The sequence below is a fragment of the Carassius auratus genome, unplaced genomic scaffold, assembly GCF_003368295.1.
Source record: "Carassius auratus strain Wakin unplaced genomic scaffold, ASM336829v1 scaf_tig00000183, whole genome shotgun sequence".
NCBI classification, from domain to species: Eukaryota; Metazoa; Chordata; class Actinopteri; order Cypriniformes; family Cyprinidae; genus Carassius; species Carassius auratus.
Genome location: NW_020523283.1, coordinates 15,808 through 36,146, shown reverse-complemented (window position 1 = coordinate 36,146; position 20,339 = coordinate 15,808). Strand labels below are relative to the sequence as shown.

At 36.3% G+C, this 20,339-nt stretch overlaps 1 protein-coding gene across 1 annotated transcript in view; it reads left to right on the top strand.

The window, feature by feature from the left end:
* LOC113068818 (gamma-aminobutyric acid receptor subunit gamma-3-like) overlaps positions 1–16,006 on the top strand; it is a gene marked incomplete at its 3' end in the record, with an annotated part of 30,380 nt that extends 14,374 nt beyond the window's left edge. Inside the window, exon 3 of the mRNA XM_026241677.1 lies at positions 15,939–16,006. Coding sequence (XP_026097462.1) covers positions 15,939–16,006 — 68 coding nt within the window. The remainder of the gene's footprint in view (positions 1–15,938) is intronic.
* Positions 16,007–20,339: the final 4,333 nt, after the last annotated feature.

The following is a 20,339-nucleotide window of genomic DNA, read 5'->3' as shown; positions in this document are numbered from 1 at the left end:
CTATGTGTTGATTAAACTCCTTGGATCCAAACCTTCTATCCTTGCTCTGTGACAAAATCATTATTTAAATATATTAATTTCAAGGATGTAACATGGGGTTTGGGTCTTGTTTCTTGTTGATTGTTTTCATGTCTTTCATTTTGTAGTTTGGCCACAGTCATGTTCTGTCATGTGATTTCATTGTCTTTCATTTTGTAGTTTGATGTCGATGCACTTTATTCTCATTGGTTATAAAAGTTACATTTGGGTTCATCACTAAACTCGCCTTCACTGGACTATTTGTTGCAAAAGACTGGTTCCTAATGTACAGATGAAAATAACAGAACGTGATTATCCAGTCATCACAAATGATTGATAAGTCATGGAAATTTGTGGGAAGCCTATTATCATATACTAAATACATCATTCACTTCTTGCTGTATACTTCATGCAAGCAACCATACAAGATCTCTGCCAAGCCTCTTAATTTCTCTCCATGGGAATAAAGTATTAACTTGCCTTGACAAGGACACTATTAATTTGATCTGCACTAGTATGGCAAAACTCTGCCTGTGGCCACCAGCTTTGTTTTGTGCGACATCTGTCAGTGTATGTCACACTAATTGACTAGGGTGTAATTCCAGGACCTCTCTCTGTCTGTCCCTGTCACATTTTGTCTTTCTCTCGCTCTCTTTTTCCTTTACACACACACACACACACACACATATATATATATATATATACATACATACTCAACACTTCAATCCAGCATTCATGTACAATTACTTAAAGGCTCTTTTTTGATTACAGTGAGGCCTTACAGCAGAAAAGAAATGGAAGTGAAAACAATTATAAATGCGATGTAGGGACATAAAGAGAAGGATGTGAGCGAGCTGGACATAATGGCACACATGTGTAGTGGCACTCATTTATGAAAGATGACAAACATGTTAAGTCACTGGTTTGCATTGGAGCTTAATTAATTGTAATGTGGTTTTAAAGTTTGGCATATTTTTATGCATCTGCCTGTTAATCTTGTTTGAATGATAATATACAGAAAATAGAATGTTTGAAATGCAGGCACCTTAGAAGATTGTATTCCTGTCAACCAGTGCAGGAATGGATTTCAGCATTTGTCTGAACTTTTATTAACATTCTGCAGCTATATGCATTTTAGGGTGTTTCTTAAACTGTGGGCACTATTAGCCTTTTAAAAAATAAACTTTTCACATTATTAATTTAACTGATTTAGTCACAGTGTCTAATAGTGAAATACAGCAATTTTTTTATGAACCAAAATGGTAAAAATAAAATAAAAAAAGAATTTTATATATATATATATATATATATATATATATATATATATATATATATATATATATATATGTACTCTAAATAAGTGACATCTAAAACAGTGTATTTTGCTCAATAATATCATGTTCATAAATTCATATTAATAACGTAACTGCTCTGATGACACTTCACAAATGGACTGTAATTTCTTATTACAGTATGTTGAATTATGCATGGCCTGATATGTAATAATAAAAATATGTTGGCAAATGATTATGAACGATTGTCTTTTTCTGATTAAATATAGCTAGAAAGAAAAAATGAATCATATTTTGAAGATTACAAACTGTGGTTGATTGGCCTATAGGAATAGGTATTTGTCTGACAGAAATGTGTGTTTGTAAATGTGAAAGAAGCATTTATTCAATGCCATTTATTCAGGGCTAAATGACATATATAGGGAAACAATTCATAAATGTGGCACATTATGAAGGATGAAGAGGCAAAGAGGGGATGAGAAATGACAGGAGAGGGAGAAAGATATGACAGAGAGATCAGTTGCCCACTGGTCATATCAGCCTTGTTTATCATGCTCTCCCCATCTTCCCAGATGTCTCCAGTGCATCTGAGTGTTTGACATTGATATGGTTCAACTTCACTGTGACATAAACTCCTCCTCTGACTGATCATTATCCTGCTACAGATCAGCAGCACTCACCCCCCCAGGGATGTTTACACGCCCCCACACGCCAGCCTTTCCGGAGGCATCATCTGCCTCGCTGAGGTTCTGACGATGACCACATCATCTGATTAAGATCTGTTGATTCTCCTTCCCTGCAATTTCTTCTAATGCACCAGTACAGAGCATTCTGTCTATGGCTATAAACAAGTTAGATGGTGGACAATATGCTTACATTGGATATGTTTTTAAATGTAAAAAAGAAGAACAAATATTTATTTTTGCAAAATCACAGCTGAAATATAAGGTACTGAATGTTCCTCAAAATGTCAGCAAATGTATTTCTTGGAGCCTGTTAATCTTTTTTTCAGGATTCTTTGATGAATAAAAGGCAAAAGTGCGAAAGGTTGTGGGTTCAATTCCCAGCGAACACACCTACCACACAAAAATGTTTAGATTATTTTAAGGTATATTAAAATGGTTAACTTTTATTTTAAATTATTGTAATATTTCACAATATTACTGGTTTTACCGTATTTTTGATCAAATAAATACAGCTGTGCTGAGCATAAGAGACTTATTTAAAAAGTATGAAAAATCAGATTCCATAAATCCAAATTCCATTACAGATACTTTTAAACAGTGTATATATATAATGCTATATATGTAAACCAATGCTCTCCAAAGTATTGTGATAATACATTTCAAAATAATATTATCATTTATTTTAAAATTTAATTTATTCCTGTGACATCAAATCTGAATATTTGGAAGCCATTATTTTCTTTGTCACAATATCATTCAGAAATCATTCCAATGATCATGATGAATTGAATATTAATGTTGGAAACAGTCGTGCTGCCTAATACTTTTGTATAACTGTGATACATTGTTTTTCAGGATTATTTGATAAATAAAATCTTCAAAAGAACAGAGTTGTTTTAATTTATTTGTACCTATAGTCTTTACTGTTACTTTTGATCTATTTGATTCATCCTTGGTGAATGAAAGTATTAATTTCTTTCAAAAGAAAAATAAAACTTTGGAACATTTCAGAATCCCACTGTATATAGACATGGAGCTTGTTACTGGATCCAGATGTGACATTCGATCAAAATGTTAAAGGTCCTATGACATGAAAATTTCACTTTCTGAGGTTTTTTAACATTAATATGAGTTCCCCTAGCCTGTATATGCTCCCCAAGTTTCTAGAAATTTGAATCGGTGTAAATTGAGATTTTTCTATCTTTCTCTTCCTTTGAGAAAATGGAAGCTCAATCAGGCTGATCTTGAATCTCCTCGTTGTGACGTTGTAACGAGAATTGTTACCTCCCCTTTCTCTGCTTTGCCCGCCCAAATATTTACATATAATTCAGTCGCTATGTCAGCACAGGCGTTTCAAACAGACTTTTATGATATGGATTCGACAGCACCGGCACAAACAGTGAGTAACAGTGTTCATTAATGCCTGATCTGTGATCAGTGATTTCTGATGTGTAGCTAATCATTCAAGTTCACACCGACTTTCTTTCTAAATCATTTAATACTGATGCATCAGTGAATCAAGCCAGTGACTAAACGATCAACTTCACGTTGTTTCTCTTAGTAGCATGAAACAAATCTGTTATGTAAATTGTGATTTAACTACAGAGAGCGATCAAAGAACGCTCACTTTTTTCCGGAGCTGTTACACATCGCGAGTATATCTGCACACTTGCCCAAATTGCCGTTACAATGAATGACGCTGTTATGCTGCACAACGGAGCTCTTACTGTATTCATGTGTTTGCTGTTAGCTGTGGTGAAAGCATTTTGTGAGATAACGTGTTGCATTAACGACGAGATCACTGCATCCACGCGATAAACAGACTCTGTCTACTCAATGCTCATCACTGCAGCTTTTCATGTGATGGGGAAAAGATCGGAAAAATAATTATATAATCAACACTTCCACGATTTGTTAATCTCGACAGCTGTAATAGTAAAATATATATAAATATATATATTTGAGAGGGGTTTCACATGTAATATGCATTTCGAATGCAAAGATGTCAGCCAATCACAACAGTTGTGGTTTACTCGGAGTCTCACAGCAGACACGCCCCTTCAAACAGAGCATTCAAGCCAGAGGACTAATGTCAGGATATAAAAATGCTTTTTATTTCTAAATTTTAAATGTAAAAATCATACTAAAAATATAAATACACCTAAGGAAACATTAAAAAGCATTTAAAGAAAAGGAAATAATCCATGTCATGGGACCTTTAAATTTATGTTTGGCCACTGTGACAGCAGAGATATTGTGTTGGTGTAGTAAAATATTTAAGTAAGTTAAAATCTGTAAAAAAAAAAAAAAAAAAAAAGTATTGAGTGGAGTTTGGAGTATCATCAGATTTGTGTGCGGTTTTTAACACAAATGCAAGCTGGCCTCAAAGACATCTGCTTGGCTGATGATGCATTCACAGAGTTCATCATCACCCAAAGCAGGAAAATCTGGACGATTAATGCATTCAGTGTTTTTGCGTCGCCAACTTTACACTGTACAGAGAACTGGTGAGAGGTTATAAATAATACATCAATTTGTGATATTAGTGGGGTGTAAAATTCTACAGGATTTGGTCCAAATACTACGATGATCCATTAGCAGCCTAGAGGTGCTATTGGTTTGCTGGAAATCAAAGCTCATGTGTAAATGCCGAGTAAACACAAGTTTTGCCTTGTTGCAGAAGTGTTCTGAAATTTGGCATGCATACTGCGAGAACATTATAAAAACACCTACGCCAAACAGGAGGAGATGAAAGGTGTTGGCCAGTCACTCTTTGTTTTTGACTCATAAACACCAGAAGGATGTAAAAGGTCTTTCTGGTAAGAAATGTGCTTTGTGGAACATGCAGTGCTTGTTATTTCAGTCTCGGAACAATGATTTGGATTTGGAACAATATGCAATGATTCTGCAGTTTTGACAGGCATTTCATTGGAAACGTAAGTCCACAATGAATACAAAGGTCCTTTTAGAGTCTGCAAAGCAATGCAGAAGCACAACAACAGGGAGAGGTGTTGTTTTGGCAGGGAGGTCACTGCTTCCTCCTCTCCAAGAGTAGTTTGACCCTTATCATGCAGAATGCAGCAAAAACAGTGTGTTTCGTTTAGACATTTAGATGCTAGCCAAAGAAGTGTTTAAAATCAGCTATTGGATTTTTTCCAGTAAATGTTTCAAGAGGGACATTAGTCTTTCCCCATGTCGTAGTGCTGATTGGTGAGTGCTCAGCTTTGCCCTGCTGTTATTTCACTTTCACAGGTCAGTTGAGGTTAATGAATAAGAGCACAGATATTTTCCCAAGGGCAACACACACTTCTCTAATGGAGCTAAACAACTATACCAAACTTCACAGCCGTGTAAGTTTCAAGTAATGTCTTCTACTACCCATTGCTTGTGAAGGGTCGACCCTCCCTCAGCTCATCCCACACAGAATAGCATTAAAATTGTATCACTTTCTAACAGGACCAAGCTTTCAGAGCTTCTTCGTGGTTAATATAAACTCCCGCAGACAGTGGATATTTGCAGGCAGCTGATTGGGATGGAATTTGAATTGGAGCATCTCGGGCAGCATTGCAGTTTTGGAGCCATGATGGTACACTTTCGATTTGCCTGAGCAAACTTTCATTAGGGTTTGGACATACGTACTGTAAGTGAAGATGACTACCCGTCCAGAAGACTACCCCTCCTGTCCTCGTTTCATTTTGACCACTGATGAATGGATGTTCACATGGCTTCAGAAAGAATAAATTCAAGGCATTCATATTTGAAAGCAAAGCACAGCATGGCAGTATTTTAAAGAAGGAAAAGTATTTGGAGGGGTGTCTGTTAAAATTTTATGTGCAAAATGGAATGAGAAACCTGTCTGTTTCTTTTATTACATCTTGCTTAGTGTGACTTTGATCAAGTCTAGACGTGAAGAACCAGAGCTAGCATCAACCCTTTGGAGGCAGCTGCTGAGAAGCCTTTAGTAATCACTCTAGATTACTATCTGTCAGTCTAACCACAGATGCTGAGCTAATTACGCTGTTGCCTGTTAGCTGGTGAAGTATGAGGATAAGGATGCAGTCGTACTCTCCAAAAATACATTTGAGCTTTGGTGGACCTTATTATACTGATTTGTCATAATATGTATTCAGTGTATGTATGTTTATGATTTTATTATGAATGAATTGTTGTTGGCAATTTAATGAGTTTGTCTGTTTAGTTGATGTAATTTAATCATATCAGATAGTAAAATGCATTAACTTATTTGGATGTCATAAATTACACTATACAATCAAAACAGATTCCCTTTACAGCTTTATAGACTAATATTGTAAGGCTAGATATTAACTTTTAAATTTAAATTATTATTATTTATTTTTTTTATACACCCTGACCCTAGTATATAAGTAATAGATTTATAATACATTTATTTAATACTAAGTATGGTTAAAATCTGTTAACATATTTACTGACATATCACTCAAGACTTATTGATGTAAAAATTATAATTGAACTTCATTTTTGCAGTACTGCTTGTGCACAATGCAATTTTTTTATATTAAACTAAAATGTGTTTTAATGTCACTACTGATGAGGATTTTATTATCTTTGAATAACATTAGCCTTTAAATGCTAAATATTTAACGTTTACCTAAATGATACTTGCAATAGTTCCACTTTAGCACAATCAAATATACTTCTATGGGCCCTATCTTGCACCCAGCGCAATTGACTTTGTACACCGACGCATGTGTCATTCCTATTATGCACCTGCGCAAAGCGCGCTTTTCCCTCCACAGAAGCACGTCGCTAAACTAGTGAATGAACTTGCGCTCCCTGGGCGGTTCAGCGCAAAAAAGGAGGCGTGTTCCGGCGCAAACAATCCCTGGTGCTATTTTGATGTTCCATTAAACAATTGCGCCACTGACCAGAAAAAACCTAGTCTAAAGTCAGTGGCGCGTTGCGCGTTGTTCATTCTGCTATTTTAAGGGCGCATGCTTGACCATAATGTATAGCGTGCACAACGCGCATACACTTTGCTCATGTAATCTACACAGATGCAACAGTTATTTTTGCAAATCATAAATTGTTACACTTAAAAAAAATATTAACACATGAGATGACGGAAATCATTGTGGTGTGCCACGAAGATGTGAAAAAATAGGCATAAATCTAGCTTACAAATTATTCAGGCTAATTGTAGTAATTAAGGATCAGACCTGTTTGAGGTCATATATGTATAAGGACATCTGACAAATTGGTTTGTCCGTCAAGAACCAGGAAAAAAAAAATCGATGAAACAATTGTGGCTATTTCCTCCCACGCCTGTTTAACCGACGCTATTTTGGGTGGGTTTCTCCCATCCCCATACAACACAACTTCTCTGTCTTTCACTGCTCTTACAAGAACATCAGTCTCCTCGGCTGTGAACCGCTCCTGGCGTGCGCCTGGTAAATACGCCATAATAATAGCAATCCATAATGGAACTTGCGCACCTGCTTTTAAAGGGAATGTTGGACGACGCTCTGATTGGTTTATTTCACGTTACGCCCAAACCACACCTATGAATAATGAAGCTGCTTCAGACCAACCCACTTTAGATTTGCGCCGGGCGCAAGAGCCATTTATCCCGCCGGGAAAATAGCAACAGCGCCGAGACCCGCCCACAAACTTACTTGCGCTTCGCGCTTTGACACTTGCGTTTCAGATCGTTAAAATAGGGCCCAATATGTCTTTAGTTGGATTTAAGCACTTCTTTTCACAATTAAAGTGCATTAAGTACAAAATTAGTTGTTCCAATTTAGCAGACCTGAAGTGCACCAGTTTATTATGCCAAAAGTTTAATTGTAGTGTATTTTTATTAAGTATGTAATATGTATTTGCAGTATACTTATCATGGAACAAATATTTTTCAAATACATTTTAGTATATTTATTTTTCACTAGGGCATATAGTGTATACATCATTAATTATAAATAATATATATATTACAATATTTTTTTTAATGTTCAGTGTTAAATGTTTCTTTCTGATTATCTGATTGACGGGTTAATGTTATAATGTTATGTATAGTAATAGTATATTTGTCCTAAATTCTCTTAATTCACGCAGCTCAACATATAATGGACAAAATTATTATGTGAATATAAAGCTAAAATGAAGTGCAACTGTGTTCTTGTTTATTCTTTTGAGTAAGTGTGGCATGAACGGAGGTTTACACTTCAGACATTCTTCAGGAGCTTTTTGAATGTGTTTTATTGTATAGTGTAGAGTTCATCTGGAGTGCTCACATAATCTATTACTGCACCAGAAACAGAAACATACAATGGGCATTTCATGGCCTTAGCCATAATTTTAATTAATTTGTATCTTGCATGTATTCATCACTGATTATGAAATATCATGAACAATGTAACAAGCTCAACTAAAAAATTCATATCAAATGTGAAACATTCATAATAAATGTAAGCATATTTTCATTTATTACTAAACAGAATTGACAGGAAAAAAAGTGACTTAATGTTAATCTATAATTGTATAAGCTGTGTATTAGTTTTGTGCACAAGTATTAAATTAGCTACATGCAAAATTCAACTTTTATCTTTATTTGTGTACCACATGCGAGTAGCAGTTAAAAAAAAAGTGTATGTATCTTATATTTAATATATTCTAACTGTAAATTAGCCATGTATTTTGTGTTCCTGTGGCTCAGTGGTAGAGCATTGTATTAGCAGTGTAAAAGGTTGTGGGTTTGATTCCCAGGGAACACATTTTAGGTAAAAAATGTATATCCTGAATGTACTGTAAGTCGCTTTGGATAAAAGCGTCTGCTAAATGCATGAATTATTAATTCATTTTGGAATAATTTTGAAACCATATTCCATACTTTTCTGGATGTTTTTGTCATTCTCAGATTTATATTTTATTTTAACTCTATTTTAAAGGGGGGGTGAAATGCTATTTCATGCATACTGAGTTTTATACACTGTTAAAGAGTTGGATTCCCATGCTAAACATGGACAAAGTTTCAAAAATTAAGTTGTACGTTTGAAGGAGTATTTTTGTTCCCAAAATATTCCTTCCGGTTTGTCACAAGTTTCGGAAAGTTTTTTTCGAGTATGGCTCTGTGTGATGTTAGATGGAGCGGAATTTCCTTATATGGGTCCTAAGGCACTTTTGCCGGAAGAGCGCGCGCTCCCGTACAGCGAGGCTGAGCAGCAGCACAGACATTTCACTGATCAGAGCGATTCCCTGATCAGAGCGAGAGCGCCGCGAAAAGTCACAAAAGAAGTGTGTTATTGGTTGCCAGGGCAAGACAACCCTGCACAGATTACCAAAAAAAAACACCAGTGGATGGAGTTTATTTTTACAGAGCATCAACGGAGTTGTGCAAGTGTTTTTGTTTGTTCCCTGCATTTCGAAGATGCTTGTTTTACAAACAAGGCCCAATTTGACGACGGATTTGCGTATCGTTTATTTCTTAAGGATGATGCAATCCCAACGAAAAAGGGTCACGATCGTGTGTTGGAAGCGCAGGCGGTGAGTAAAACTGCTTCAAATATCTCTGCCTCCTTGTTAGTGCGTCCGCCTCCCATGCCGGAAACCCGGGTTTGAGCCCCGCTCGGAGCGAGTTGTTGCTGCTGCTGCTCTCGTTCAGTTTCAGCCTCGGGATCTGATTCTGGATCATAAATAAACGGCTGAATCTGACTGTAAGCCATGGTTTGTTTTGGATGATGGCTTTTCCCTCACGGTAATTTCACAGATTCCAAACGCTCTCAACGCAAAAGCCTACTGGCGCTCGTGATTCTTTAGCTCCGCCCACATGTCACGCCTCCAGCCGGTCGTGTTTTTCCGGGAAAAATCGGTACAGACTATCTTTCTCTTATGAATATAATAAAACTAAAGACTTTTTGGAGTTATGAAGGATGCAGTACTACTCTATAGGTACTCAAGATTAACAGGATATTGAGTGAAAACGAGCATTTCACCCCCCTTTAAGTAAATACTTATATTTTTCCCTGTTTTTCACATCAGCTATGTTGCCATCAGCCAATGTGTGTTGTCAAGGTATAATTTTCCTGTGAGTTATCACATGGCATTTATCCTATATATCAACTGATGAATATAACCAGGCTCTCAAGATGGCAGTTTTCAAATCCCAAGCAATAGCCATTGAAATTGTTGAGAAAGTTAACATAACTCCAGATTTTACCTCATTGTTTGCTACATGTCAGATCAGTTTCTTATGAACTTCCTTTTATGTTTATGTAGACAGCTGCAAACATAGATAGTGGACACAGAGTAAGCTCACCCACAGACTTTTCATCAAATGTTATTTACCTCTAAATGGTTGCATCATTAACAATGTCAGGGTTTCTGTGTTGAGAGAGTTTTAATGGCTGTTTATGGGGTGGTGGATGTCATCATTAATGTTCCTGCTCTCGGTCTGTTGCGGGTGATTTAATTAGTGTGTCTATGGTGATTCTGGGCAGAGAGCGTGCATATTAATGTTCTCATCGATGGACACACACAGCTCTGGGAGGAAACATAATGGTGCAGGGGCTAAATGTGGCCATGCAGGGTTGATTGCTGCTAATTTGTTTCTCTTCTATGACGATGGCTGCGCTGAAAGGAAGCATAAGACAAAAACTGCACTTGATAAACAGGATACGATTTGATCACTTCCTTCGCTTTTGTGGCGAATCTTGTGTGTTAGTCGACGTGTCCTTGAATTTCTTAGCTATTATGTGTTCATTTTCTTCTAACCTGTCAGCATGCCCAGCACAACACATCCTCTTCCTCATCCTCATCCACACATCCTCTTCTTAGCAACTGAACACCCACTTTAGAGCCGACATCCCTTGGATAACATTAGAGGATTGTAAAATTATAGGAGCATGCATTCTGCTATATGCCACAGTCAATACATGTTAGCTTGATAACAACAGGACTCAAGCCATTACTGCCTCAAAGGGCTATTTGTCAAATCGCATTTCAAAGCACATGCACTTTATTACAGTGATGTTGAAGAGAAGGGATATCCCTCTGCGGAACAATGGGATATAAATGCATGATAAACTCCTTCGTCTGCATGTGACAAAATCCTGTTGTTAGACTACAAAAACTTTCAGCTCTGATTTAATTGGCCAAAACATAAGGCCTGTATTGAACTGGATTGCATAATGATTGTGCAATTTACCACGCGAGCGTGAATGGCTGGTTGTAGCGAGGGAGTGCTAATAAATTTAAAAGATTGCTCTTTAAATGTTTGGTTGGAGCTGATCATGAAATCCCACCAATGAATTGTTCATGACGTGGTTCGATAATGTGGAGGCATGGTGGAGGATGCAGGGAGGCCTAAAGTGGTCCTGCAGGAATATAGATGAACGAGAGGTAGTAGAGCACAAGAGTGTCACAGGGTTCAGAGAAGAATTCAGCTTCAGCTAATGTCTCCTTTCTTCTCTATTATCCTTCCCTTTTCTTCCAATTTCCAGGCAAAAACTTACACCTATACTTTCTTCAAAAGCCCCAGAAGCAGTACCTTCTACATATCCATCCATCCATTTATTTTTGGAAATTGTATTTAAAGTTTGCTTGCCTCAAAAGGTATAATATACCATTCTTTCTCAGTCGGTGAGTTGCTTGTATATAAAATGTTAATTTCTTCATTGTCTACATTAGTTCTCCTTAGTTGCCATTTATTATGCTCTTGTGTGTTTGTTTACTCGTTGATTGTAATTAACTTCGTCTTCCAATACATATAAATGTTTCACTAAATGCATTGACTTTGTCTTGACAATTTATTTGAAGCACAAAAGATATTTGCTTTCACCATAAACACCTTTTATTTTATCACTTATATATTTTACTCAAATCCTCAACAAAATTGATGTGATCTTTAGTCTTGGACTCAAAGCCTAATCTTGCTTATAATAGATTTGAACTCAAATATTTGGCTTGGTGCAAGATACCTTTTTGTTTGATTTATTAATTTTAAATCGATGCACCCAACTGCCATAGGGCCAGATTTACTGCGCAATTCTAAAACAGCACTGTTGGGCGTGGAAATTTCTGTGGGTGTTTTACTGACAATGCGCAAATGAAAGAACACAGAAACAATTCTCATTTCCATAATGACCGTTGCAAATTATGTTTTATTAAGTATATTATCAGTTCAATCAGGACCACTTCCGTCAAGTATATTTATGACAATTATAATTGCATACAGTTAGTGTTGGCGGTATGGTTATGTTCTGGGCAACACTCCACACGCTGTCCATGCAGCCATGATTGGACAGAGAGGGGAGAGCAGCAAGACAAACCCCCCTGGGGTACAGAACAGAACCATTATAAGCATATATAATTACAATTCATAATTACATGTGTTGTAAACAAAATGTCATAGAGACTGCTTCCAATGAAGACACTGTAAAGAAAGAACAAGTTAGATCGGATTACAGGTTCAGTTGGTGGATTTGGGGTTGGAGGAGGGAGTTAATTGCATGCAGCAATGCGATGGAAGATACACTGAATAATAGGAATTTAAATAAACCGCAGCAGATAGGTGTCAAGACTGGATTGGTACACGTCAGGAACAGCTGACTGTCAGCTGATGCAAGTGTGACTAACGTGGCCTGACTGAACTAACGCGATGCTCGATATCCATATAACGTTCTTCTGAGCATTCCGATAAATTAAGTCTTTAATACTTGTGGAAACATTCCTCTCACTCCTATGCTTTTTTTGGGGGGTGTTAAATAGTGGCGCAAATACCAGAATTTTGATGATCGCACATGTTAGTAAATCATGTTGTGTGATTCATTTTAACGGTTTCCTCCCATAAATTTTGAATATGAAAAAGGAAACTTCTAAATGCATATTCGATAAGGTCAGGTGCAAAAATAACTGTGTCAAGGGCAAATTCTTCACTGCGCTTCTTTAGTGAATCCTGACTGTACTATTGTACTGTCCTTTTTTTTATAAGTTATACTTCTGTCTTTTTCACTCCCTATCCAAGATTTCTCTTTCATCAGTACTATTTTTGTAAATTATGAGGTTGTTTATATAGTTTTTGGTAGTTTCATGATGATTTTGTTGTAGTGTGAATTATCTGAACAGATTCACTAAAGCATTGGCAAGTCTCTTAATGACATGAATTACACTATTATTTTGCTAGCAAGGAGCATTCTCTCTTTTGTGAATACAAATCAGTGAATTTGGCGACTCTTAATGGGAATGATCATGTGCATGCGTATGTGCCATGATAAGTTTGTGAAACAATTAACAATTGAATGGCTAATTGTTTTTTTGATATGTTAAATAGGTTATGGCAGGTTTTCAAAAACATCTTTATACCTAATGATTTTCATCTAACATATGTACAATTCATAGCATACTTTTGATTTCTTTGAAAGATGTCTGCGTTGGCAGATTCACTAAAATAGTTACCGGATCTAGATTGTTGTGGGTCAGATTTAACATCTGTTCTTGGCTCTGATTTCCTTCAACTTTTCCTTTTGTAAGTATTATGCATCCCTCCAAAGAGTCATTCATATATTTATTTTTACCTATTTGTTTCTTTTTTTTCACTCTTCTTTTGTCCTCTCTTCTCTTGGCTAGGTGGCCACATCTGTGTGTAAAGCAATTAATGAGTTGGTGTGACATTTGACGCAGGTGCTTGTCCTCATCCTAACTCTAATGTGCAGACATCCTCTGTCCAAGACAGGCCCCTGACCCCCGACCCCCTCACCTGACAGCACCCACAGCTGTCAGCGGACACCAGACCAAACACAAGTTTACACAGAATAACATTAACCATGCTTCCTCCCCGACTTTGAAAAGGAAGTTGAGATAGAGAAAGAGTGCAAACGTGGATGGTGATGCTCAGCTATAATGGCATTGGCAGACAGCAGGGAGAGATCTATAACCAAGCACAACCAAATATTCTGTGTCCAGCTCCAAACACCAAGCTCATTAACTTTATTGCACATTATCATAGCACAGCAACAATATTTGTCTAGTTTTTGCATCATTGCTGTAAATTGAAAGCAATTACAAACTGTAAATGTAATTTTCCAGCTGTGAAATAGGAACTGTTACTTACGTTATTTCCCATATCATGTTCAAAGTTGACAGCAGTATGTTATAGTTCTTTATAATTAATATATAATTAAATATTAATATAATCAATAAAACATATCCAATAAAAACGTAAAACAGCTACACACTTTCATTATGTGGAAGCACACAAATTGGACATTCTGCTAAACATTTCTTTTTTGTTTTTATATTTTTAAATATAAATTAAATTGTATAATATAAATTGTAATAATAATAATAATAATGATTATATTATTAATATATGTTTGGCCTGGTTTCCTGGTTTCTGCCTGGTTTCACAGACTGGGTTTACATTTAGGCAGGATTAGATCATAGTTAAATTAAGACATAAGCAGTTTTTATAATAGTGCTTAGAAAAAAACATTACTGGTGTGCATCTTGAGACAAAACAAAGGGACTGATATATTTTAAGATCAGTGAGTGCAAGTTTCTTTTAGTTCAATCCTGTTAGACTTACATCTTAGTCTAGGACTAGGCTTAAGCCTTGTCTGTGAAACTGGGGGACTAATATTTAAATGTTTTTTTTTTCCTGTATTTTTGATCAAATAAATGCAATAATAATAATAATAATAATAATAATAATAATAATAAAAATCTTCCCAAAAGTGAAGTGTATATCAATATAAAGAAAAAAAAAGATAATTAAATAAATTGTATGTAAGTCATATATAAATAAATGATATTTAGCAAGAGTCATAAATGGACAGCATAGCTAACATTTTATAAGGTGTGTCCAATCCATTTGCATCATTGCTGAAGTCCGCCACAATATGTCTACAGAGTCCACACACAATATTATGTTTTTTTAATGTTGTTGTTATTATTATTTAATTTAGGATCTGATGTAGTGCTCTTTGCATTACTTCAACATAACCTGCAAGATATCAAAGCGACTGACACTGTTAATTCTTGCACAGATGGGAATCTTTATTTTGTACACACTCAGTGAAGAAGGCATTTAGGAAATGAGAAGGGAGATTGAAAATGTCATGCTCATATTTAAGAGAAAGCGCACCTGAGGGGGTTGTGCCCACTCGAGCGCTGTTGGACTGACAGAAGTGGTCAGAGGTCGGCTAAGGCATCGAGACTGAGGGAACGAGGAAAAATAGGGTTGTTACATTCTTCAAAGATTGTAACAAAATATACTTTTTACATAATCTGTTTTTATCTAAAATTAAAGGGAACTTAATGTTTCTTCTGTAATTCTTCTTTGATGCTAACTGATATCTTGCTAAATCTTGTGTTTCACATGGTTCAGAGCCGTTAACATCACCTTGGTGACACTATACGCTGCTAGCAAAATGATAGGAAGTTGATCATACTTGACTCGTTGTCTTTTTGTCATTTTGTTGTGTTTGTGAAGAATGGACCCCTCCTTCATCTTTTCTGCTACAGAAAATGCTTTCCTAATGGAGGGTTGTCAGACCAGGCTTTCACTCATATTGAAATTCTCACAGTTCCTTTCCTTTGTCCCCCTCTCCAACGTTCCACTTCATTTCTCAGAAGTGACGAGTGCTTTTCAGCCACGCTTAATGTCAGTCAAACCAATGTTTAAAACTGTAAATTATTGTAATCAACTGCTCAAAGAGGAAATCCTTTAAGAGAGATTTCAGTTGGATTCAGGGTGAGAAGATTATGAAATATAATGGCATCACAATTTTATAACCTCTTGGTGTATAGACACTTCATTCATTAAACGCTGTCAAACATAAAATTGCTTTTACACAGTATGCATAAACAGATGACAATTCAGTAACACTTTCAAAGATAAAGCTCTTTTCATTAAAATATTGTTTTTTATGGTAATAAGTTTAATGCCATCTCTCTCTCTCTCTCTCTGCAGTTAAACCGACAGTCATTGATGTTGATATCTTCGTAAATAGTATTGGACCTGTGTCATCAATAAATATGGTAAGTGACTGCATGTCTGAAAGCTGTGCTATTTTAGTCATTATGATGATTTTTAAAAGGATAGTTTTTTCTTTCTTTCTGTGGAACACAAACACAATTTTTCAAGAATCTTCATGCCACTCTCCTTACAACAGCATAAATAATTAGAGAATCTTCATGTGGGGGTGAACTTTTATTCCTTTACTGTGTCATTTTCTCTATTTCTATCAGTCTCATATTCTCTCATTCAACAGTTATAGTTTCATCCCATAGTTGACATATGGCTGTAGGTTTGAGTTGAAAGCAGGGCCACTAGCTATCCCTCTGAGATGTGAGTCCAATGCTTAAGCTTCATCTCCCCCGAGGCACAGAAAAGCTTCAGGGGAAAGACAGAGGAAGAAAAGACTCAGACTTAAAATGAGATATAGGAAGCGGCAGAGGAAAAGAATATCTATGTTTTTTTGCACAGTAGTTGGCACTTGATATAATAGTTCATCATAAAAATTGCATCTCCTTTATCTACTGTAGTAATAAAAAATTAAATAAAGCCGCAGCTTGTTCCATATTTATGTGCGCTTCAATAGAAATCATATGTAGATGTGGACGATGGCGACAGATCACTTCAAATGGATGTTAAATTCCTCTGGAGCTCGATTCTGTCTTTGGTTCCCAATACATCAGATTCATCCTTGAAAATCAGTGTGTGTATTCACTTCCAATTATTAAGGCCCAGGACTCTGAAAATGAGAGAGAATGGTTGGAAAATGAGTAGCGGCCAAACAACCACCTGAAGAATCAGCAGCTATTGATCGAAATGTCACCTAACAGTGTGTTGAGGGCTTTTTATTTAAAGCCTTAAGGGACATGTTTATTACAGTTCCCAGCAGAGAATAATATTCAAGAGTGTTAAAATGTTTTCAAGGTCTAAACATTAAGATAGGAACATTGGCATTCTTTTTAGACTGGCGTCTGAATGGAACCTGAAAGGTCATTACCTCTGCGACGAACACAGTCATGCATATTCACATGATTTATTTGCATATTCAGTCTTAAGAGGTAACAAACATATTTAATTTCTCAGAGGAATTTGGCGTTCGTAATAGCACAAATGGAAGTCCTTTTAACATGAAATATCTAACATATTGTAATCTTTTTATTTAGTTTATTGCATGGGCTTTATGATTTGTCCGAATGCAAAGTGCGAGTGTAACGATAAAAACTCCATACTCATCGGGAAGAAGGAGGCGGGAACCGGCGCACAATCAAAATGAACTTTACTAATTCAAAAATAAACACAAAACAGCGCACCAGCCCCTCACGGACGACTGGTGCGCATAAATAAAAAGCAAACACATAAAATAATGTCCCAGGCCTGGTCCTCTCTCGTCCTTCACGGTCGTCGCTCCAGTTTTATATCCTTCCATCTCCTACGTGGGACTCGATACTGGCGGTGGGGCGCAGGTGCAGGTGCAGCTCATCTTCAATCACTACACCTGGCCTCACTCCTCGTTCCCACGCCTCTCGGCCCCGCCCCACTCGCCACAGCGAGAAACATTTAAATATCCTTACATTAATATACTATCTTGTGCTCTGTGACACCGTGTCCATCTCCCAATATCTCATTTATTGTCTGTGACAATTTCATTTTCTTAAAATGCCACACATACAATAACAATGTCAGGCAGGTTATTTGCACATCTGTGTTAGGATCGCCTCAGCCAACAAAGCAAATTGCATTTTTATGTTATTCAGCTGGCCTTTACACCATCCACCTTAGTAAATAAAAACTGTTTTACACAACCAAAAAAAAGGGGAATTCTAAAATATATATTATAATCAGTATATATTGTTGCATAACTATATAATAGTTGAAGTTGAGATCTTATAATGTTCAGGACTCCCTCCTCAAGGTACCCATTTTCCCATCTTGGTCCCATCTTGGTCCCATCCTGCTTCTTGTGCTTTCCTTTGTTTGGCCACTGCTGAATTACAAACCATGGAAACTCTAGAAAATGAATAAACACCTACGCAGAAGCCACAACAGTGATTCCAGTGGGAGGCTTTTTGGCTGTGAAACTCAATCACTAAATGCACTTATAGAGCGTCATCGTGCTGCATGGGCCACTCTGACGTACATGGCAACCATTGCAACCTTTCCACAGTGGTGTTGAGAATTTTGGGGGGAAATAATTATTATGCTGCATTTTAAGAGTGACAAAAAAATTATAGCCAGCCACATAAACAACAGATTAAAGACCAAGCAGGAGTCTCTTCCAACAGGTTGGACTTGAATTTGCTCAAACAATCGCAAACAGTAAGGGATAATCCTGGTAACTCTTTACAATAAGTTTAAATTAAACTAACTATGAACCAGTCCTACTACAGCATTTATTAATCCTAGTTATGTCATGACTCTCAGAGGGATTGGTATGTTAATGCACTGGACAATGTTAATGTATTTGGTGTTGGCGGAATAGATCTGCTATGCTTCTGCTTCTGCTGCGGAAGAGCAAGTACCGAGACTTGCTACTGCCAATACGTCCACAACATGCTGCTGTGAGCATGTAAGAAATACTGCTGCTGCACATATAACATATATTAATAACCCCCATAACATACATGATCAACATGTATCAGAGCTATACAGGTGGAGCTGGGAAGGTGGAGGGTTTCTGAATTGCACTGCTACAGCAAACAATAGCCAAGTATTTGAATGCTGAGGAGCGAGCTCATGGGCTACCGATACAGGAGAGAACCAATCAGCTGTGCTATGTGATTATGATGTCATCATGGCAGATTGAGTTGTATGTTTGTTACAATTAAGGGGTGTATGCTAACATAGAATAAAGAGCTTGAGGAGGGTCTTAAACAAATGAGGAGTTTACTGAAGGTAGAAGGAGAATACAGACAATATACTACACTTTCAATACAATATCAGGTTAACATACAATAACAGCCTTATACAAATACAAATATAATCACGGACGAAGAAGAACTAAACAGACAGGGTATTTAAGCACACAGAAGGTAATGAGGGAACTGGAGACAGGTGGGGATCAATGAATTAACAAAACAAGAACAGGAAGACCAAATAAGGAAACAGAAAGTTCATAAACGTAACAATGTTAACATTAGTTAACAATATTGCCCCCAATGAACATGAATATTTTAATGTATATGTAAAAAAATTTATTGTTCACCTTATTGTAAAGTGTTACCATCATCCTTATATGAGTGGTGCCCATTTTTCCTGCCATTCAGCAAATAATTTCCTCTGTTTTAAGATCATGATGTGAAGAATTTCATTAGTGCATATGTAAATTGAATTAGATATTAATAAAAAATTATCAACATGTACTGTAACTATAATTTAGTTGTATTATCTATTAAACAATATAATATTACAGATATACATTAGGATATTTTATCTATGCCTTTTGGTCCTTATTGAAATTTGAATAAATAGTCTTTAAAAGTCTTTATGTTTTATTTCAGTTAATTATTAATTAAGATGCTTTACTTGTTTAGTATTTATTAATAATTACATTGGCATTTATATTCATTATTTTAATAGTTATTATTATAATTATACTTTATCACGATGCAGCACACTTTTCAACTTGTAATTGATTTTGCACGCCTTATTTATCCCTGTAATTATCTCTAATGGAATACATAATTAGTGTACATAAATAAATGCAAAACCATTATAAGCTAACTACCTAACCAGCTTTACTTGTAATGGACAGGAAATACTGTGAATAATTTACCTGCAATTAAATCAAGCCATTATTATTCAAGTTCACGCTGTGATGGTGGATTAGCAAATAGAGCTTAATAATTGTTTTGCACAGGATGTGCCAAAACCATTGTCAACCAGGAATACACTCTCTCTCGTTATCACTTGTTGTTTGTGGCACCAGAATGCTGGGCTGCTCGATAATTCTAGTTGCTAGCACATTTTATATGGAATTGATTGTTGTCTTAATAGAGGTCTTCATTTGTGTTTTGGTTATTCTTAACACGATAAAGTTAATAAACTTTAATACAAGTAAGAAAATGTCTAGATTTCTGCGAAAAGAGCTTGTACATGCAGGTACTGATCTTGTCCTCTCAGTGCTTTATCCTCCTTATCCATACACCACCACTCCAGTACTCCAGCACAACATTTACACAATAAATTAAAGGCCTAGGAGAAAATTGCAGATAGACAGGGTCAATTTCCCCCAACACAGCAGGTCGCTTTAGCTGCACCTAATTCTCCATGTGCCATTTAAAATCCTGTGGATTATAGGTAACAATTATATGAAAGAATATAGGGATTAGTTAGCTGCAGCAGATCATCACCATCACA